Source organism: Oreochromis aureus, linkage group 9 (genome assembly GCF_013358895.1).
Source record: "Oreochromis aureus strain Israel breed Guangdong linkage group 9, ZZ_aureus, whole genome shotgun sequence".
NCBI classification, from domain to species: domain Eukaryota; kingdom Metazoa; phylum Chordata; class Actinopteri; order Cichliformes; family Cichlidae; genus Oreochromis; species Oreochromis aureus.
The window spans coordinates 6,625,698-6,644,267 of record NC_052950.1 but is presented as its reverse complement, the minus strand read 5'-3'; the positions used below and the strand labels follow the sequence as shown (position 1 = coordinate 6,644,267).

Here is an 18,570-nt window from a genome sequence, read left to right as displayed (position 1 = left end):
CTGAGCTGAAAGCCCATCTGAGAGCAATTATAGGACGTGTGCTGAGGCTGTGTTAAAATTGGATTTGCTGTTTGGTTACAGAGCTGTAAAGCTGGCAGAAGAATCCGGACTGATCCATAGCGGTATAGTGTGTCCACTCCCTGTGTATCCCCTTTGTTTTTCCCTCTGTAGCATCTCTGTTCGGTGACAGATGCTCATGGAAAGTTCTGGGGACAAAAACACAGTTTCTGGAAAGTCGGTTCAGCGGTAAACGACTATCTGGGCCACGCATGCTCAACCGCGAGCCTAAAAATGACCTACACGAACAGAAAGGATTACACAACCACTGCAGAGCTCGTCTAACTAATGCTTATAACCTCAGTGCCAAAAAAATCAACACTGTAGCACTTCTTTGTGCTACTGAGTTTTATGTTGTTGTTTTTTTAAGTAGGTCAACTAGTGCTAGGCTTTATGCCCAGTAATTTGACTAATAATATTCTGGCAGTTCCATATTATATTATAGTACTAATATTACTTTGGGAGGCGGTATGAGAGGGTCTTTAGATAGCTTCACAGTTGCTCATACCTCTGTCAGGAGTATACAGAATGTGAAACATAAAGAAAATATAATTACACATATAATAGACTATTTTTGATCAATTTGTAAGCTTCTGATGTATCTCTCTTCATCGTTCATATGACATTTAAATGTGACAAATGGTGTTTTCATCCCAATGAAACACCAATAAAAGACATTTAGATTATTTCTTGCATATCTTGTCTCCACAAAATGATTGTGCTTTGTTTTTCTAGGTACTCCTGCAGCACTCTGTGGTGTGTTAGGTCAAAGAGCAACTGTACCAGCCCACAGCAACAACTCTACACCTTTCCATGCGCCTGTACACTCCACCAGATGATGTGACAGACCAATTCCATTCTCCCTTTAACAGTAAATGACCTCTGGCAAGACAGCCGCCATCAGAACAATTTCGGCATTGATCCATTCACTGCTCATCCTTTGTCTCTTTGGCAGCTGCACTAAGTAATTAATGATAGCAGCAGCATATGACGGAGACAATACGTGCCCCTCGATGCCTCGAGACTCCTACGCTCTGATGCTTTCACCAGTCCTCCCACTCGCTGGCAACCAGCCCCCAGCTGCAGGTCTCCTGAGGAAAACACTGAGAGCAGAGAGACACAGCAGATGGCTCTCAAATATTGTCTTTGATCTGCAGGAAATTGCTGCAGTGTTGCGCTAAATTGCTGAGAAATACAAGCTGTTACACTCAAAGACAGAGTGCAACAAGTCAAAGAGCAGCCAGAACCCAGGGAAGAGGGCAAGAGGGGCGCAAGAGTTTTTTATAACACACTGATTAGTCCAAACTCTGACTTTACATGCAACGCCATTACCTGCCAAGTTGTGCATTTTGGATAGAAAAGCTGTTAAAGAAATTGTTTTTGAATTGTAAACATTAGAAGCATGGTGACGTGATTTCAAAATTCAGTCTTTATGCAGGCGAAACTAGTGTAGGCGAAGAAAAACAAACAAAATGCCAAGAACAGTGGGATACTGATGGTGCTTCACTTCAGCGCTGCGCTGACTGTGATCCCTCAAGGTGAAAGCACAAACCTCAAACACAGATGCAAAACACTGAAAATTCTAGCACTCTATTAGTCTGTTACTTAACACTAATTAGCAGATAAATGTGTCTGTGCACCGCTCCGGCATGGTTTATGAATATAGCTTGCTAACCTTGGGTGATAACAGACGCAGCAGCTTTGAGCACGCTGGTCATTTAACAGCATATGTTATTTATTTAGAGACTGAAATATTCAGTATACTTAACAATGGCTTTGTTTAGGTCCTAGTTGATTTGTCCACTTTAAAACAAAATTAACACCAATTAGGTAATTTAGCCTCCTTTTCTGCAACAAGCAAGTGTGTGCTGCCAGATACAGTTTTTATCATCAATACAGAAAATGCAGTATTTGTGAGATTCTTAAGAATAGCTTGACCTGACCACTCATCCACACCAAGAGGCTGCTGGAGGGGGTAAAGGACTAGCAGCTGTTTAAAAGGCTCTGGACACAGCGAGAATCAGTTATGTAACTACGCACTGAGAGCCCAGTGCCCTGAGCATCATCACTTGTGTGCAAACAGACCTCTGTGGAAAACACAGCGGAGGGGGAGCTGGCCAAGTTACTTTCTAAATAAATCCTACACTAGAACACCCACACGTGCCCAGCACCATATCAAACACATAAGCGTACACACAGCAGTTGGTGCTGTCAGTCTGAGTGTTTCAAGGTGAAATGCCACAGGCAGAAGGGAATGAGGTTTCCACATTGATTACAAACAATAGTGAAGGGGAGGGAGAAAGCATGGACAGGGAACGATCCAGAGGGGGAGAAAAGACCAGAGGAAGGCAGCTTGAGAAAAATAATTTAGCCGAGTTATGAAAAGCAGCCCAGAGATAGGTGTTCTTCTTACCTTTTCTGGGTACATGCTGTCCCAGTGCATCAAGCTACAGCAGTGAGCCAGGCTCAGAGAGAGAGATGTTGAGCGACAGGCGAGGGACTGGCTAAACCACAGAGCGGAGCAAGGACGAGCAAAGCGGGATAGCCGGAGCGAGCAAATTAAACAGGTGATGTACCCCCGTCATCCACTACGTGAATAGGCAGCACGCTGCCTCACAGGCTGACAGGCAGAGCAGCTTTAGGGACGCTGGATACAGAGAACTGCAACTAAAAAGGGAGACAGAAGAGAGGCAAAGACTTCGGTCTCTCCTGTGTCAGCTCTGTTCTTCAGTGACATGCGGCTCACTTACATGTCAAGTTTACACTCATTACCTCATCTTGGAAGAACACGAGGTAATGAAGATGAGTAATAACCGAAGGACTTTAAACACTAACCAACCTGTCACTCTCACTTGAAGGAGAAGCTGCAATCAAACCAATGCAAAACCAATGTTAAATGATTATGAACTACATAACCTGCTTTTTCCCAATAAATGTAACTGCGCAGATGTAGAATATTATGGTTTTCTAGAAAATCACTATAGGACAGCAACCCTATTAGCTTGTGACACAATAACATGTTCTCTTCCAGAGCACTTCTTTGTTACTGAAATGCCTAAGGTCACATGGAGTATGTATGCATTTCAGTAACAAAGAAGTTGTTACTTCTGGTTGTGCCAGGTTTTGTTTATGCCAACTGCAAATGAGGAAACAAGCATTGACAGAACTTCTGCAGGTTAATATAAAGTAATTTGTGCATGCACTGCAGCCTTCACCTGTTCTACACCTCAACTGATAGACGGGCATCTGAGAGCAAACATGCAATGTAGTCAAAGAAGATATCAAATGATCTCCAACCTAGTACATGGTCTGTGTGTTGTCTTACTGTGGCAGTTTCCCTCTCAATCTTTAGCTGGCTAATAGGAGTGATTATTGGAAGTACAAGCTGAACATCGGGGAAAAAAAGCCTCTAAAAGTGTGCGCTTCTTTGGGGACCACCAAGTGAGAAGTTACCCTTAGGGTATCCCCAGAACTGTTTGGGCTGAAAACTCCTGATGTCCTGACATGTCTGTGTAAGTTCTCAGTTATCCAGGTCATAGTTTTAGGAGCTTGGGGAAAAAAAGGCGGCTGGACTTCTTTTTGTGAAGATGTTTCACCTCGAATCCAACGGCATCGGAGGGTGTAAGCAGCTTACACCGATGCCATCGTTCCTCTGTTCTGAAGTGAGCGGTTTCCGTCATATTTCTTGCCTGTTTTCAGAACAAAATGACTGGGTGTGCATCAGAAGTTAGTCCGGATAATGTCTGCCTATGTAGTTTACTAGTGCTACCCTTGAAAAAGCTGGAAACCTTATCTTATGGTCAACAAACCACATCTTTATCGATATATATGGAGGTGTCAAAACTCGTCATTAAGGGTACTAGGTGAGGTCATCAAATGTCGTCTTTATGGGGGAAGAAGAAGAATTAAACTGGTGTGACACTTTATGACAGATTGGTCTTTCTGGCTCCTTTCATGCGAACGCACACTGTGACTTGAGATGAAATCTTCTTATATCAAAACATTAATAAAGGAAAAATGGAAAGCAAACAATCTCCCATAACAGCAAGCCTTAATATCAGCTATTATGGGTTTCTTAAAACCTTGTTGCTTGGAGCTTGTGGATATAATCCTCTTGTCGCATCACAGAGGCATGCATCGGGATGGATGTGGAAGAAAAAATAAATAGAAACAGTGGTCACAGTTTGAAAAGTGGACCAAGAGGAGCCATTCACTAAACTCCAGAGACAGGTGTGCAGACTTATTTACCAGAGGGAGCAGCAGACAGACAGAGCGAGGCAGAAAAGTAGAAGAGAAACCTCAATGCCCAGACAGAAGAGAGAGAAAAAGAAGAACTAGGAAGAATGCATGCAGCCAGACGCACGCACTCGCAGAGACAGACGCTCACATGAGCACAGCAGATGCACTGTTTGCTCAAGTTTATTATTAGATCACCAAAAGGTCCAGTGCTGCACTTCTGAGGGAAAAGCGAGCCTTCATTGATTTTACTCGCTTGTTGTCTCACCGTGAGTGAGTGTGCGTTTGTAGGCACTGATGCAGGAATGTCAAGCACGCGCTGGAAAACAAGCAGGGGCCTCCTTTTCAGCCGGACCGGTAGCAAGTCTCGGCACAGGAGATGGTTACAGCGCTGCTTGCGCTCATATCTAGTGGAATTTACTGTCTTTATGTAATAAGAGTGTGTGCTTTCTTCAAAAGCTTTCAGCTTATTTGGAAATTGGCTGTAAGGAGTCCCTGCACATAATTTTAGGCTGCACGCACAAAGGGCCCATTTAGCAAAACATGCAATTAGCAGGTTATTGTGGTGCTGTGTGTTTAAGAACAGGTTGTTTCTGTACAGTAAACTCAAGAGCTTCCCAGGATACTCAAGTGGGACAGAAAGGCTTTTCTCACTATCCACCTCACTGTCCTTTCTAAGAACAACACACACATTCTGCTTCACGTGGGAGAAAACGCACGTAACTGAACTTTAATGAGCCGATTCAGCACAACCAAAATAACAGCGGTAAATTCATCTAACCTTTCAGCAAGCGACTGCAGTTTCAAAGTGCATTTAGGAGTCTCAAGCAACCCCACGTAGCAGTATATTTCATTACACTGCTAAACCCCTGATGCACATTCCCAAACTTTGCTCTGTTGCACAAGTCAGCAAACATACAATGCAGGAGGACGGGCCCAACGTGTGCACGTGCTTCCCTCTGTGTTTCATTCACAGGAAGAAGGAAACAGCAATGAGCAGGCCATCGAGCTCCCAGTATATGCTCACACATTCACAACACCCGCTTTTAATGCTCTCCTCCCATCTTTAATGTTGACCTTGTAGTGTCGCTATTCTGGATCACTCATCTCACCGTGGCAGCTGCTTAGAGGTTCACGGCTCACGTTCCCAAACTAATCTCCTCATTCACCAAAAATATGACAATGTATCTGTCTGGGATGCCTTTGCCATCCCATAACCGGGTACAAGCAGCACTGTCGGGGTCCAGGGCCTCCAAGCCCCCCCCCCCCCCCCCATCTCTCCTCCTCCAGGCACCGCTAGCAAGCAAAAAGACCACACAGCAGGCTGAAGGCAGGCAAACGCTGGCCTCAAAACAGCAGCTCACTTTCATTTTTAACCCCTCTGAGAATCCAACTGGATGCATACAAGCTTGTTATGTCACTGTGGCTACACAGCAGCCCTTCAATGAGATTTCTCTGAGAGGAGAAAAAAATAAAAACACAATACTAGAAGACAGCTTATTTAATGGGAGTGACTGATCCATCTTGTAATCTCAGGGAATTACCAGTTTCATCACAGAGAGTGGAGCCTGTGAGGATTTACTTAACAGCCAAACGTGTTGGAATTATGAAAGAAAGGGAGGGTCCAGCAGTTTAGACACTGATTGTGTCAAATGGTATAAACTCTGGGATGAGGTTGGGGGCTTCAAGGCCTTTCTACCTGTGAGTGCCTTCAGGGCAGCTGAGTGAATCCATGGAATCAAAGCACAGATGCAAACACTTCCAGGGCCACCACATCTGCCCCTGGGTGACACATCCACTGAGAGAGAAAACAACCATCCGACCTCTCCAAAAATCCCACAGAGTAGCATTCATCTGCTCATTAAGTCACCGTGCTTTGGAACAAAGAAAACTGCTTCCAGTCAAAAAAGAAGAAAAGCTGAGTAAAAGCACTCCTGAGGAACCTGACTCAAAATAACTTTCTTTGTGGGGATACACACACTGTGTGGTCAGACAAACAGACAAAAACAACAGATAAAAGCAGAGTAAGTGTAGAGAAAACCAAGATGTTTATGTGGAAAAAATGGCTTTAAATCACATGTTTGCTACATTCAAAAAAGAAAATATACAACAGATCCTACTGCGAGGTCCCCGAGAAGTGAGGAAAAGAGGCTTATTTTGCCCGTCCAATAAGAGCATAGTAGCTGCGCTGTCTAGACGAGAGGGGAGGGTGAGCGTTGGTTAATAAAAGGGAGTTCGTTTGGATGGGGCTATGTGACCACCGGCCCAAGCAACCTCCAGTGGTGCAGAGGAGGCGTGGAGTGAACTGTCAGTCTCCGCCAGAGCCGAAGAGATAAGCAAATTACACGAGGAAAGCATGAAGAGACACGGAGGCGTTAATCGCCACCCGCACATCAAATCAAATCAATTAAGAGGGGGCCAGCTGGCACTTGAATGGAGGCGTGTCAGTGACAAATCCTCCCATCCAGTCTCCAATACATTCATTCAGAGGCTCCTTCGGAGTCGATGTGCTCAGGAGAGGAAATGTGTTTGTGGATGGGTAGCGTTGCCGCAGCTTTAGCCTCTTCTAATAACCTGATTTGTGGACATGGTTTGTCCTCCTTGGGTGGTTTTAAGTTGTAGGTGGGTTAAAATTAGTCTTATTAGATGATACTGCCACTCCAGACAGCCTGACAGCAAGTGTATTAGTGCCTGGCAGTCCGCATTTTCACTGCACTGGCATGCTGGGACACTGGACATGCTCGTCATCATAGAGATACATCATGACATCATGGTTTTGCACCTTCAGTAAGGATCTGAGATGACTGCGATGTTTACTGCAGCTTCAACAGTGTTTGCTACCCCACGTTCAGACCAGCTTCAGCAGCTTAACAGAGCACCTGTACGTCATGAGCTACTCAGCCTTCAGTGTTAATGGGCTATATACTAATATATCGGCCACTGTTTTCCCCTTTCAGAACATGAAACAATCAGATTTCCCTAAAATTTGTTATGTTATGGGGAAGAGAGAGAGATGAGGAACACTGAAAGTGCTGCGAGGTTACGCAAATAAAAGTTATCATCTTGTTAAAATGGAGTGTTCATAAGCTTGGATTCTAGTATTTATGTGGATGCTAATTTGAAATGCACCACCTACCTAATCTGTTCCAGATTAAGCACACTCTTCATGGCACTTGGCAGCTGACACCTCCCAGCAGGATACTACGCACTGCCACACCACAAAAACTTAAGGGAGTCACACAAGATCACAATTTGCAGAGCGGGGCTGATCCAGCACGAGATTCATGCTGGATCAGCCCCGCGCTACACACCACAGCACTGCCATATCTATGCCTCAAAGGTCAGAGGTGCCGTGGTACGATGGTGGCCTACCTTGGGTTAATCAGGTCTCAATCACAATATTAGGTAAGCACCAAAGATACAATTAATCAATTTTTAAAAATCACATAAAAGTGAGTTTTGCCACTCTGGCACTAACAAGTGTCTAAAACCAATTTCTAAAATACAATATTGCCTCAGCAGGAACCTCCCTCTGCCTCTCTCTCTTCAGGGGGGCAGTATGCCTGCACCCGTGCAATGGCAGGAAGCAGTGGAAGGAGAGGAGCTGAAAGAATTGGGCTTTCTGCGGGGTCATTCACTTGCCTGGCAACAGGCCAAACAGGACAAGCTAACACAACACCACAAAGGTACAAAGAGAGAGGGTGTGGGTTCCACCTGCCTCGGCGACTACAGACACCGCAGAGCTTGACGGGGAGCTCGGGCTAAATCCTGTCTGCTGTCTGTTACTTATGCGCCCTACCAGCTCTACTGCAGCCTGACAAAAAACACCCCAAAGAGCTGCCCATGCAAATGTAAATGCCTGAGAGTGAAATGTGTTTATTTTGGCCAAGCATATAATTAATTCCAAAAGTTTAGTGAAGACAGGCAAGTAACACAGAAAGTAACCCTTTTCATTTTTTTTTTTTTGGGGTATGCGACCCACTAACCCGTTAGCCATCCAACAGTACATCTGTGGCTCTGACGCCGTAAACTGTGTTGGTGTGCTGCCTTTCTCACTTTCCTTCACATGGCGCATCACACATGGCATTCGCACTCACACGTTCTCGCTCACACAACGGTCCCCGCAGCGGGGTAACCGGGGGCTACAGACTGATCCACGGCAGATATGACCTAGTTTCTATTCAGGCCCGTCTCTTTGTTCACTCCACAGTGGAGGAGGCTGCTGCAGCCCGTGGAACAAAGAACACAAGCAGCACTTGGAACCTTGGAACTAGCTGACCCTGCCTGGATACGGCCGGCCCAAAAATGGCTCGTGAAGGCAGAGCCGCATGGCCTCCCACTGTCTTCAAATCTCCTCCTTTTTCCTACTTTGATCTACCAGCGCTCCAGACAAGGGAGGATAAGCCCCAGTTCCTGCAGTCCTTCACAGTTCCCCTGTCTGAGAGTGATGAGACAGATATCTTGTGGCCTGAGTTATCAGTCTGTGGGACTGGAAAGGGGAGGGAGGAAATTAATTTTATGATTCCACTGTGTGTGTGTGTGTGTGTGTGTGTGGGGGGGGGGGTTCAGGAAGTCTGGATCTCTGCAGAGATAATCTATCTCAAAGCATTAGCCCTAGCTATAATGATACCTTTACACACCTTCCTGTGGTACAGCAACATAAAAGTGCTTGAAAAGTGACAACAAACCTGCACACCCGACAGCTGTGCCAGGCAGACCCTTACATTCAATCTACCTGAAGACTCAGTTACAGAAGCCTGCATTTAACGAGCAAAACCATGAACACGCCATTTAGTCGTTAATGACCCAACTCCAACGCAACCCCCTCACCCCACTCCGTCTGTACAAACCAGACAAATTCTGCTTCAAGGGCAACAGCAGATTTTAATAAGCACGTGCAACTGTTGATGCTTTTACTCAGATCTGGCAAACGATGCACAGCTGATGAACGATTGCAGCTAAGCGAGATGATGATGAATGAAGAAGCTGGAACTTCTCACTACGCAATGACAGAATGTGACTGGGACGAGGGCAGCTATTTGCAGATGGCCCAGAGGAAATGTGAGCAGAGAGTGTGAAATAAACCAGGGAGAGAGGAAGACATGGACAGAAAAGGAAAAAACAAAAAACATAGCTGAGAGAACAAAGAAACACAAAATGAATGGCGATCATAAGAGTGAGTCACTTTTGTTTGGAGGGGAGCAGATACAGACCCAAAGGTGTCACCCTGTGTGGTATTTGGTGCACCTGCAAACTTGAACTACCAATGCACAAAGCAAGGCTTACAAATAGAAATAAAGCAGCAGCTTACCTGCATGTGTTCTGTTGAGCTGCTGCTCAGCTCGTCTCCAGACTCCGAGTCGTTGCGGAGCTTGTTCATCCCCTCTCCCGGCAACTCGCTCAGAGGGGACGTCTTGCTGCCATCTGGGCTTTTATGGTTGTTCCCCAATTTTGGCGTTGGTGAATCCGCCCGCATTCGTGGCAATGTGGAATTGTTGGGGTGGTGGTGGTGGTTGTTGTTATTGTGGAGAAGTACCAACTCAGCCACCAGTTTGCAGTGGTGGGGACTCCCCACATTCTGGTTAGCATCCTTGGGCAGTGCGGGCGGCGTGACGCGATCAGAGGATGGAGAGGGGGTGGAAGAAGGCGACGGCCGTCCAAAGCTGGACATTTCTGGCTGAGGCCTGTTGAGGTTCTCATTGGACGCCCGGCAGATGTCCAAAACGGCGGGCTTGGCCCTCAAGGCGGGTTTCTGGGGGGGCATGAGCGCCCTGCGCACCTCCCTGACGTACTGTGCTGGCACATAAAACGCCTTTGCACCCTCGTCCTTTCTCACCTGCCACCAGTCCTCGTTGGTCTTCTTCACCAGCATATAGCACTCTCCCTGTCGGATAGTCACCATCTTGTCTTTGGCCTTGTACTCATAGTCATATTCCACCTCAATGTAGACCTGTCCCGGAGCGATGGGCAGCCCCTCTCTGTCAGCCATGTCTGTGGGAACAAGTGCTTGAATTCTGACCTCAACTGATCAGCAACCTGGGCCTGCAGGGTTCCTCATAGCTCACTAAAGAAGATAAGACAGAGAGGAGAATCATAAGTTGTTTACTTTGATTTTTTTTAAAGACAACAAAACTTTGAGCAAAGTTGAACACACATCCAGTAAACAACACAAACCATCTACTATTTATCTGGTATGGGTATCCACACCCCACTTCATTACTCACCTTATAACCACAACCACAAAGCGCTACTGCTGAAACATGCTCACATTATGACACGATGTTCCCCCAGTCAGACGTGCTCGGATGGTGAGTCAACCACAAGCAGGCAGTCAACACTGACTGGCCCTGATAATGATACGACCACTAAGGATATCCAGCCTGGTAATCCGATCGTCCGCTGCTGAGCTAAAGGTGATGACAACATGACCCCACACACTAATCTTAATGACTACAATGACACTGTGGAGGCCACGTTCCTTCAGTGCCTGCACTTAAAAATAAAGTCGGCATCATTTTATTAGCTTCCTGTCACGCACTGTATAAAACCACTACCAGCCCTTGATAACCTTTGTGTAGCTCTCAGGCACACAAGCAAGGCTGCACTTCAGTAAATGTGCTTCACTCATTTCATGTCATACTATAATAGCAGCAGATAGGGAACGTTGGGTTTTTTATTTTATTATTTCAACTTTTTTGTTTTTAATCATCATTTTAGATGAAGCCGGTGTCGTCAAGTAGCATTCCCTGGAATAAAGGATGAGTGTAACTCCCAAGTCTAATTAGTAAAGCCCAAGTGCAAGTGTCTTCAACGTGGAGTGTTTTTAATGGCCATTAACATGCAGTTTCTCAGGGTGTAAAGAGAAGTCCAATTGGGAGAAGGTCTATGGGAAAATCCACTTCCTTCTTCCTTGATCTATGGCCTCAATAAAACTTTTCCTCACGCAGCAGATTCTTACTCTGGATGGCATTACCTTGGCCTCCAGTAATGCTGTGAGGAACCTTGGAGTCATTTTTGACCAGGACATGTCCTTCAATGCACATATTAAACAAATATGTAAGACTGCTTTCTTCCATTTGCGCAACATCTCTAAAATTAGAAATATCCTGTCTCAGAGTGATGCTGAAAACTAGTTCATGCATTTATTACTTCCAGGCTGGACTACTGTAATTCTTTATTATCAGGATGTCCTAAAACTCCCTGAAAAGCCTTCAGCTGATCCAAAATGCTGCAGCAAGAGTCCTGACAGGGACTAGAAAGAGAGAGCATATTTCTCCTGTTTTGGCTTCCTTCATTGGCTTCCTGTTAAATCCAGAATTGAATTCAAAATCCTGCTCCTCACATACAAGGTCTTAAATAATCAGGCCCCATCTTATCTTAATGACCTTGTAGTACCATATCACTCCATTAGAGCACTTCGCTCTCGCTCTGCAGGCTTACTTGTTGTTCCTAGAGTATTTAAAAGTAGAATGGGAGGAGAGCCTTCAGTTTTCAGGCCCCTCTTCTGTGGAACCAGCTTCCAGTTTGGATTCGGAGACAGACACTATCTCTACTTTCAAGATTAGGCTTAAAACTTTCCTTTTGCTAAAGCATATAGTTAGGGCTGGACCAGGTGACCCTGAATCCTCCCTTAGTTATGCTGCAATAGACATAGGCTGCCGGGATTCCCATGATGCATTGAGTTTTTCCTTCCAGTCACCTTTCTCACTCACTATGTGTTAATAGACCTCTCTGCATCGAATCATATCTGTTATTAATCTCTGTCTCTCTTCCACAGCATGTCTTTATCCTGTTTTTCTTCTCTCACCCCAACCGGTCTCAGCAGATGGCCGCCTCCCTGAGCCTGGTTCTGCCGGAGGTTTCTTCCTGTTAAAGGGAGTTTTTCCTTCCCACTGTCGCCAAAGTGCTTGCTCATAGGGGTCATATGATTGTTGGGTTTTTCTCTGTATTTATTATTGTGCTATCTACTGTACAATATAAAGCGCCTTGAGGCGACTTTTGTTGTGATTTGGCGCTATATAAATAAAATTGAATTGAATTGAATTGAATTGAGTTCAGAGTTTCAGTTGATAATGTGAAATATTACGAAATAGATTGTTATGTTTAAATTTAGGTCCCAATTAGTCTCCAGAAACACAACAAATAATGTATAAAATAATTTTAGCTCAATTTCACACGTAAAGAGCCATTCGTTTAGAAAACAGAAGCAATACATCTTGAGATGTGCAATTTCAACATCCCTAAGTTCTTCCAAACTCAACGAGTGTGTCATTACATGGATATTACAATTTACAGATCACACTGGATCTAGAAAGGCACAAAACCTTCATTTAGAGATTTGTAAGGAAATAACAGTTTTCTGGTTTTCATGATCCAAACCATTTGTTTAAATTTTAAAAAATAATAATTTAAATTGACATACATTTTTAATCGCATGTGTTTGTAACGCTGGCATCGTCGCACCAGGAATAGCTCTGTATTTGATTTAAAAACTGTATCCTCTTGCAGGCTGGTTCTGGGCCACATGATTGGCATCCCTGATATAAAGCCTTTGAGTCCTGCTCTGCAGTTTTGGCATCATTACTCATTAATGCAGCTACAAGACACTGTGGTGAAACCTCTTAAAAGCTTGAGGCAATCTCTTTGCTATATCATGCACACTCAGTGTGTGAGTCAGAAGACAGCTGGGCCCCACACCATTCCTGTGCAGTTTGTTTTGGGATGAGACCTGTCATTGATCCATCGGATAGTATCCTTTCGTCGGTTAACTTAATATCTCCTCATATTGAATCCTTCTTCTTCTTCTGCCCCTGAAATAGCAGCCGCCACGGACTGAAGTCTCGGCGGTAAAAGCAGCTGCTTTTAGTGAGGCGTGAGAACATGCCGCCGAATCTACAAAGGGGCCCATCCTTATGTAAAGAAATAGACAGCTATACCCAGAATGGTGGTAAGAGCCGTCTGGGCCGGAGTGGGAACTCATGAAAGATGTCCATAATGAGCTTTAATAGTGTCTGTTTTATCTGTTTCAACACTATGAAGTGTTACAGTTGCATCAAGCCACAGCTTTCAGGGTGTGTGTCTCTGACAGCAGCCCGGTCCAGGCTTGTCCCAGCACAAGCTCCAGCTGTAATGTCAAATTGCACATCCATCAGCCTTTATGAATGACCGTCTCTTCAGGAACATGCGAGGGCAAGAATGCACCACTCAGACACAATCTACAGTTGACACCATGAGCAAAGCTGCCAAAGATGTAGTCAGGCGCCTGTCAGGGCTTCCACATGATAACACCATTATCACTGTTGTTTGCATGGCAGCCACTGTCCTGACTCCATCACAGGAAGCTCACACAGAGAGCAGTGAGTTTAAGCTCTTCAGTCCCTGATCGCATACGTAGGAGTATGCAAGGTTGTAACAGTTTTTTATCTATTGGATAACAAACTGTTACTAGCAGCTGAAGCTGAGGCACCTACCTGAAAGGCTCCCAAATATACCCAAGGAAAACCATTTCCCACACTGACCAAAAATGACCACGAAACCAAACGATTAAATCTGCCTTAAAGGGAGCATAAACCAAAAGAAACTGGCTGGAGATCAAGCATGACATCACTAGCCTCGGAAGGGCCCCCCAGCTCCACTAGTCACTACTGTTAACAATAATTAAAAGCAACTTCTCAGCAAGAATGCAGATGAAGTTTGGAGCTCCCCGTCTCTCCTTTCAACTGCTGTGGTTCTGGCAGAGGACTTGAGATTAAATCTTGTTGGAAATAAATCCCCAGCACTGCACAGCACGGTGTCACAGCACTGTCCAGCCTCACAGGAGCGCACTGGCCAACTTGGTACTCAGCAGACTCTTACAAAAAAAAAAAAAAAAGGGATGTTGCGCAAATACTGCCTGTCCCTGTTGATATGGACCTTAATAACCATAAACTTGCTGTGTTTCTTTTGTAGAGTTTCAAAAGGGGAAGCAGATGGTTTGAAATCCTCAACTAGTGACAACAATCCAGTAACAGAAATGGTTCTCTGGAAAAACATTTTTAAAGATTCTTAATGAACATGTTAATGACTTGCACTGCTGTACACCGTTAACATGTCAAATCAGTGTTTCTCAGCTAATAAAAGTTATTTGTCGCTTTTGCAAATCATGATGGCACAGCTTTAACCCGGTATCAGTGGGTGCAAATGGAAGAATATCAAGCTAGGCATCAGCAAGGAGATCACGACCAGAGCGTTTGCCTGCATACATCTGCAGACCAGCCACTGTAGCAGCAGAAACACCCTGAGACCTGCACTGCCTTTGTCCCTGTGCTTCACCCAAAGCAGATGTGTGGATGAGCAGCATCCACTCCAACATGTGCTCCTGCTGCTGTTGCATTGCAATCCAATCTATGCGGGTTATTTGCTGCATATGTGGATGAGAATCAGTGGGAATAAAAACGCTGCTTCTCCCTGACACAGCACTGGAAAAGCCCCCTCTAAAGGCAAGCAGTCTATAAATTGTAGGAGGGGGTTCAGAGCATGCCTGAGGGGGCAGGCGATGGTGAGGGGCGGTATAGGTGGGGGGTAGGGTCCCTTACACACACACACACACACACACACACACACACACTGCAGTAACGCAACACAAAGGAGTTTAATCCATGTGAATTCATGACAAAGGGTCTCCGATTCGACATCACCAAGGATTCCCAGGAGCGAGGGCAGGGCAGGGCATGCCTGCCAAAGAAAGCCCCCCCCTCCTCCTCTTTATGTCGCTCCCGACTGGGACAAATAACCAAAAACAACGCGAGGAAATTAGCCCATCAACACGGAGGGATGCTATCACGTGGAACCTTTAATTATCCTCTCAGTAGAATATCAACAACGTTTCTTTAGTTTATTTTCCCACTAGCAGACATTTTCGGGACATTTTCGAGAAGCTTCATGCGTGGACAAAAGCACTGCAGGTTCACTCGAGTACGAACCACCGCGCGCTCTGCAACAGCGTGCCATAGCAACAAAGTAATTCCGACAGAAGCCAATAGCCTCGCGCTGACCAGCGCGACCCGCCTGGATAAAATCACTCACCTCGAGAAAAAAAGAAACTCCCGCCTCGTAGCTCTGTGCTCCGTGCCGACCGCAGACGTAATCCGAGGGAACTTTTTTCTAACCTATTTCAGTCCCGCCTGCTCCGACTGAGTCCGCAGAAGACCTCAAGTCCTTCAGCCAGTCTGTTCGCAATCCCCCGCCTCTCCACAGGCTGTCAAGTTCCGAGCGAAAACAGCGCACATCCGGTCATAGCTGCCAAAATAAATCTGCCTCCATCAAATTCTACTATAAATAGCTATAGACTATAGACTAGAGATAATCACGATAACGCTATCACCATAATAGCCATATTTATATAAGATTTGAAACATAATACAAATAATAACATTATTAGTAACAGATGCCATTGCACATTTCTATTTCTTGGAAAATGAATTACACTCGATGCAGTCACACAGGTGTGGGGCACTGACAGATTCTATACCCATAAATGGAGAAAACAATGGAAAATAGTTTTATTTAATATCATATGTGCATTATTTACACATTTTGGACGTTTAAAAAACAAAAACACAATTATCCGATATCAAATCAGCAACAGATAATTATATTTCTTGGTTTGTTTATTATTTTATTGCCACGGGAACTTTATAGGGAACTTTTGTTTTGAAGTTCATTTGCATCGTAAAGGACACCTTTTATTATATCGAATATATATTTTCGTTCACTAAAATTGATATCAATACTATGCAATACTAATGTGTCCAAGCATAACAATCTCCTCGCTGAACGGAGTTGTACTTGTCCTTGGACTGTGCTACTATATTATCATATTAACACATCCGATCTCAAATGAAATCCTCACCCATAAGCACACATTTGTTTTTGTTTGTTTTTTAAGAAAAATTTTACTGTGTAAAGAAAAATAATTTCTGAAGGCTGGGGCAGTTAATTGAACCGCGTTCATAATCCTACATGATTTGATAAAGTAATCTGCAAAATTTTCAGTTGAATAGTTTTTAGATTTTTGATGTACTTTTATTTTCATGAACAAACAAACTTGTTTCCGGTTTCAGTTCGCGTACTTTCTTGCAGCCAGTAGCAGTTGGGGCATTTAACCCAGCAGTCGTCTGTCACTCCCCCTCCGCCCGTCTGTCAATGCTGATAGACGGGTTTCAGAGCCTCAAGGTCTCCCTGGCCTCTCCAGTGCAAGGTCCGCGGACACCCTGGGGGTCTTTGACTTTGTTCTGGTAAACTTGGAATAGTTGTAAATTTCCTTAAGGTAAAGGTCATTACAGTAAGCTGAAATTATTTCCCTTCAGAAACAGGCTTTTAATTTTCACAATCTTTAAATCATGTAACATCACCAACAGTGGCGGTCCTAGCCTGTTTGGCGCCCCGGGCGAACACTCCCTCTGGCGCCCCCCCAAAACATATTAAGGAATGCACATTAACATAAAACTGTTGTCCACACACACAGAGAGAGAGATTATGCATAGTATGCAAACGGCTACCAAACAGCCATCATAATTCGTCATACAATGAGAACAGGACAAATCAACAATTGACAATGACTAATTAATATTAAAATCTGTAACATAATGTATTGTTTGGAGTTTAGTCTGTTACTGTTACTATTTTTACCATTTCTTCTTGGAGCAACTGTAACCCACATTATTTCCTTAGGGATTAATAAAGTATTCTGATTCTGATTCTGATTGTTTCAGGATGACCTGCCATTATCCAATGACACATCTGCTTACCTATATCTTTTGCTCGTTTCTCCTCCTCTTATTTTTTCTTTTTTCTAAACTGAGGACCTGATGGCTTTGAACTTTTCTTGTCCATCTTCCATTGGTTCTAATTTTGCACTCCAGTATGAACACAAACCCCCCAACTTGAGGATCACCACAACATAACCTAATAGACCTACACCTTAGTTCACAGATTCACTTTGTCTAGGGTTTATTTCTGGGATTTCACACAACCCAGGATTCAAATCATGAATACATAATGGGCTTGGATTTACAACATTATGAATGAAATGTGCTCTATTTAGAAGCAGCCGGCCCCTCCCCTTTCGACAGGTTGTGTGTGAGACTTTAAATCATCAAACTGTAAATTATAAATTTTAAATTGTTATTGATCCCTTTACCCCGAGTCCTAAAATGTATATTTATTTTCTTACTCTTCTTATATATATTGTTTACTTGCACTGCTGTAACTGGAGCCTCGTCATCTCGTCTCTCTATATACTGGACTGTATGTAGCGGAGATGACAATAAAGTTTACTTTGACTTCAGCAGCGAGCAGGCGCACCGAGGGCTCTCGCGCTCACTTTTCGCGTATAGAATTTCGAAAAAACATTGTTTGTTGTTTTGTTTTTATTTTGTTTTATTTTGTGAGTTGGTTATTAGATGCTGCTCCAGCCAGCCAGAGAATCCCCCGCCACCCCGCCCTCTCCTCCCTGTGCCGCAAGCAGCAGGCGCACCTCGCAAACGGAGGGCGCCCTTACTCCCAGCAAATGGGCGATAGAAAACCGATCGGTGCCTATGACATTCCCAATATGCGCTGGCTGATGTCGGGGCAGCATGAGTACGAGCATTATTTTTTTTTTTTTCCCAATGCCCGTGATGCCGCCCCCCACCACGATGCCGCCCCGGGCAACCGCCCGTGTCGCCCGTATCAAAAACCGCTACTATTTACCAAACACAAACACTGAGCTGAAATTTCATTTGGTGATCAAAGAAGAGTGTTTTACCATCCAAGCAGGAACATGAATGATTTAGTGACAGGAAGATCCAGGGAGGCAGAGAGGCTTCAGTGGAGTCACTCACCCAGACTTAGCCTCAGGCAAAAACACTACAACCATAGTATCTTAGAAAAATGTACGAATGTGTGCATAAACAACTCTATGTTAAAACACAACGTGTTGTTGTAAAGAGGAAATGACAGTCCCGAGCACTGCGTGATTTCAGTACACATCAGTCTTGTTTAGAGAGGTTTTTTGGGTGTTTTTGCTCGTTTTTTAACGTTTTGCTAGCTAGCAACTCACTAACTTGCTTCCAATTTTTTTCAGAAAATGTTCATTCAGACTTTTATCACTGAGGGCAACATTGTACTTTTTAGGTGCATATTGCTGTTCCTTTAGCGTTTGTTGTTTCTTAGAAGCCCTATCCTCCTTTTCCCAAGAGGTTTTTCCCTTTTCCCAGGCTTCCACTGTAAATAATGGTGTGATCCAGATTAAGTCGG

At 44.4% G+C, this 18,570-nt stretch overlaps 1 protein-coding gene across 5 annotated transcripts in view; it reads right to left on the bottom strand.

Annotated features, from left to right (window-relative positions):
• The window catches only part of arhgap12b (Rho GTPase activating protein 12b), a 65,135-nt gene extending 49,605 nt beyond the window's left edge, over positions 1–15,530 (bottom strand). For 3 of the 5 annotated variants that reach the window (XM_031754845.2, XM_039617543.1, XM_039617544.1), the window contains exons 1-2: positions 15,358–15,530; positions 9,605–10,357 (exon numbers count right to left, since the gene is read on the bottom strand). In XM_031754845.2, the coding sequence (XP_031610705.1) occupies positions 9,605–10,282 (678 nt within the window). In that variant the 5' untranslated portion in view covers positions 10,283–10,357; positions 15,358–15,530. Of the gene's footprint in view, positions 1–9,604; positions 10,390–15,357 lie in introns of those variants that run through there. The other 2 variants (XM_031754838.2, XM_039617542.1) reach the window with 2 other exon arrangements.
• Between the last annotated feature and the right edge of the window lie 3,040 nt (positions 15,531–18,570).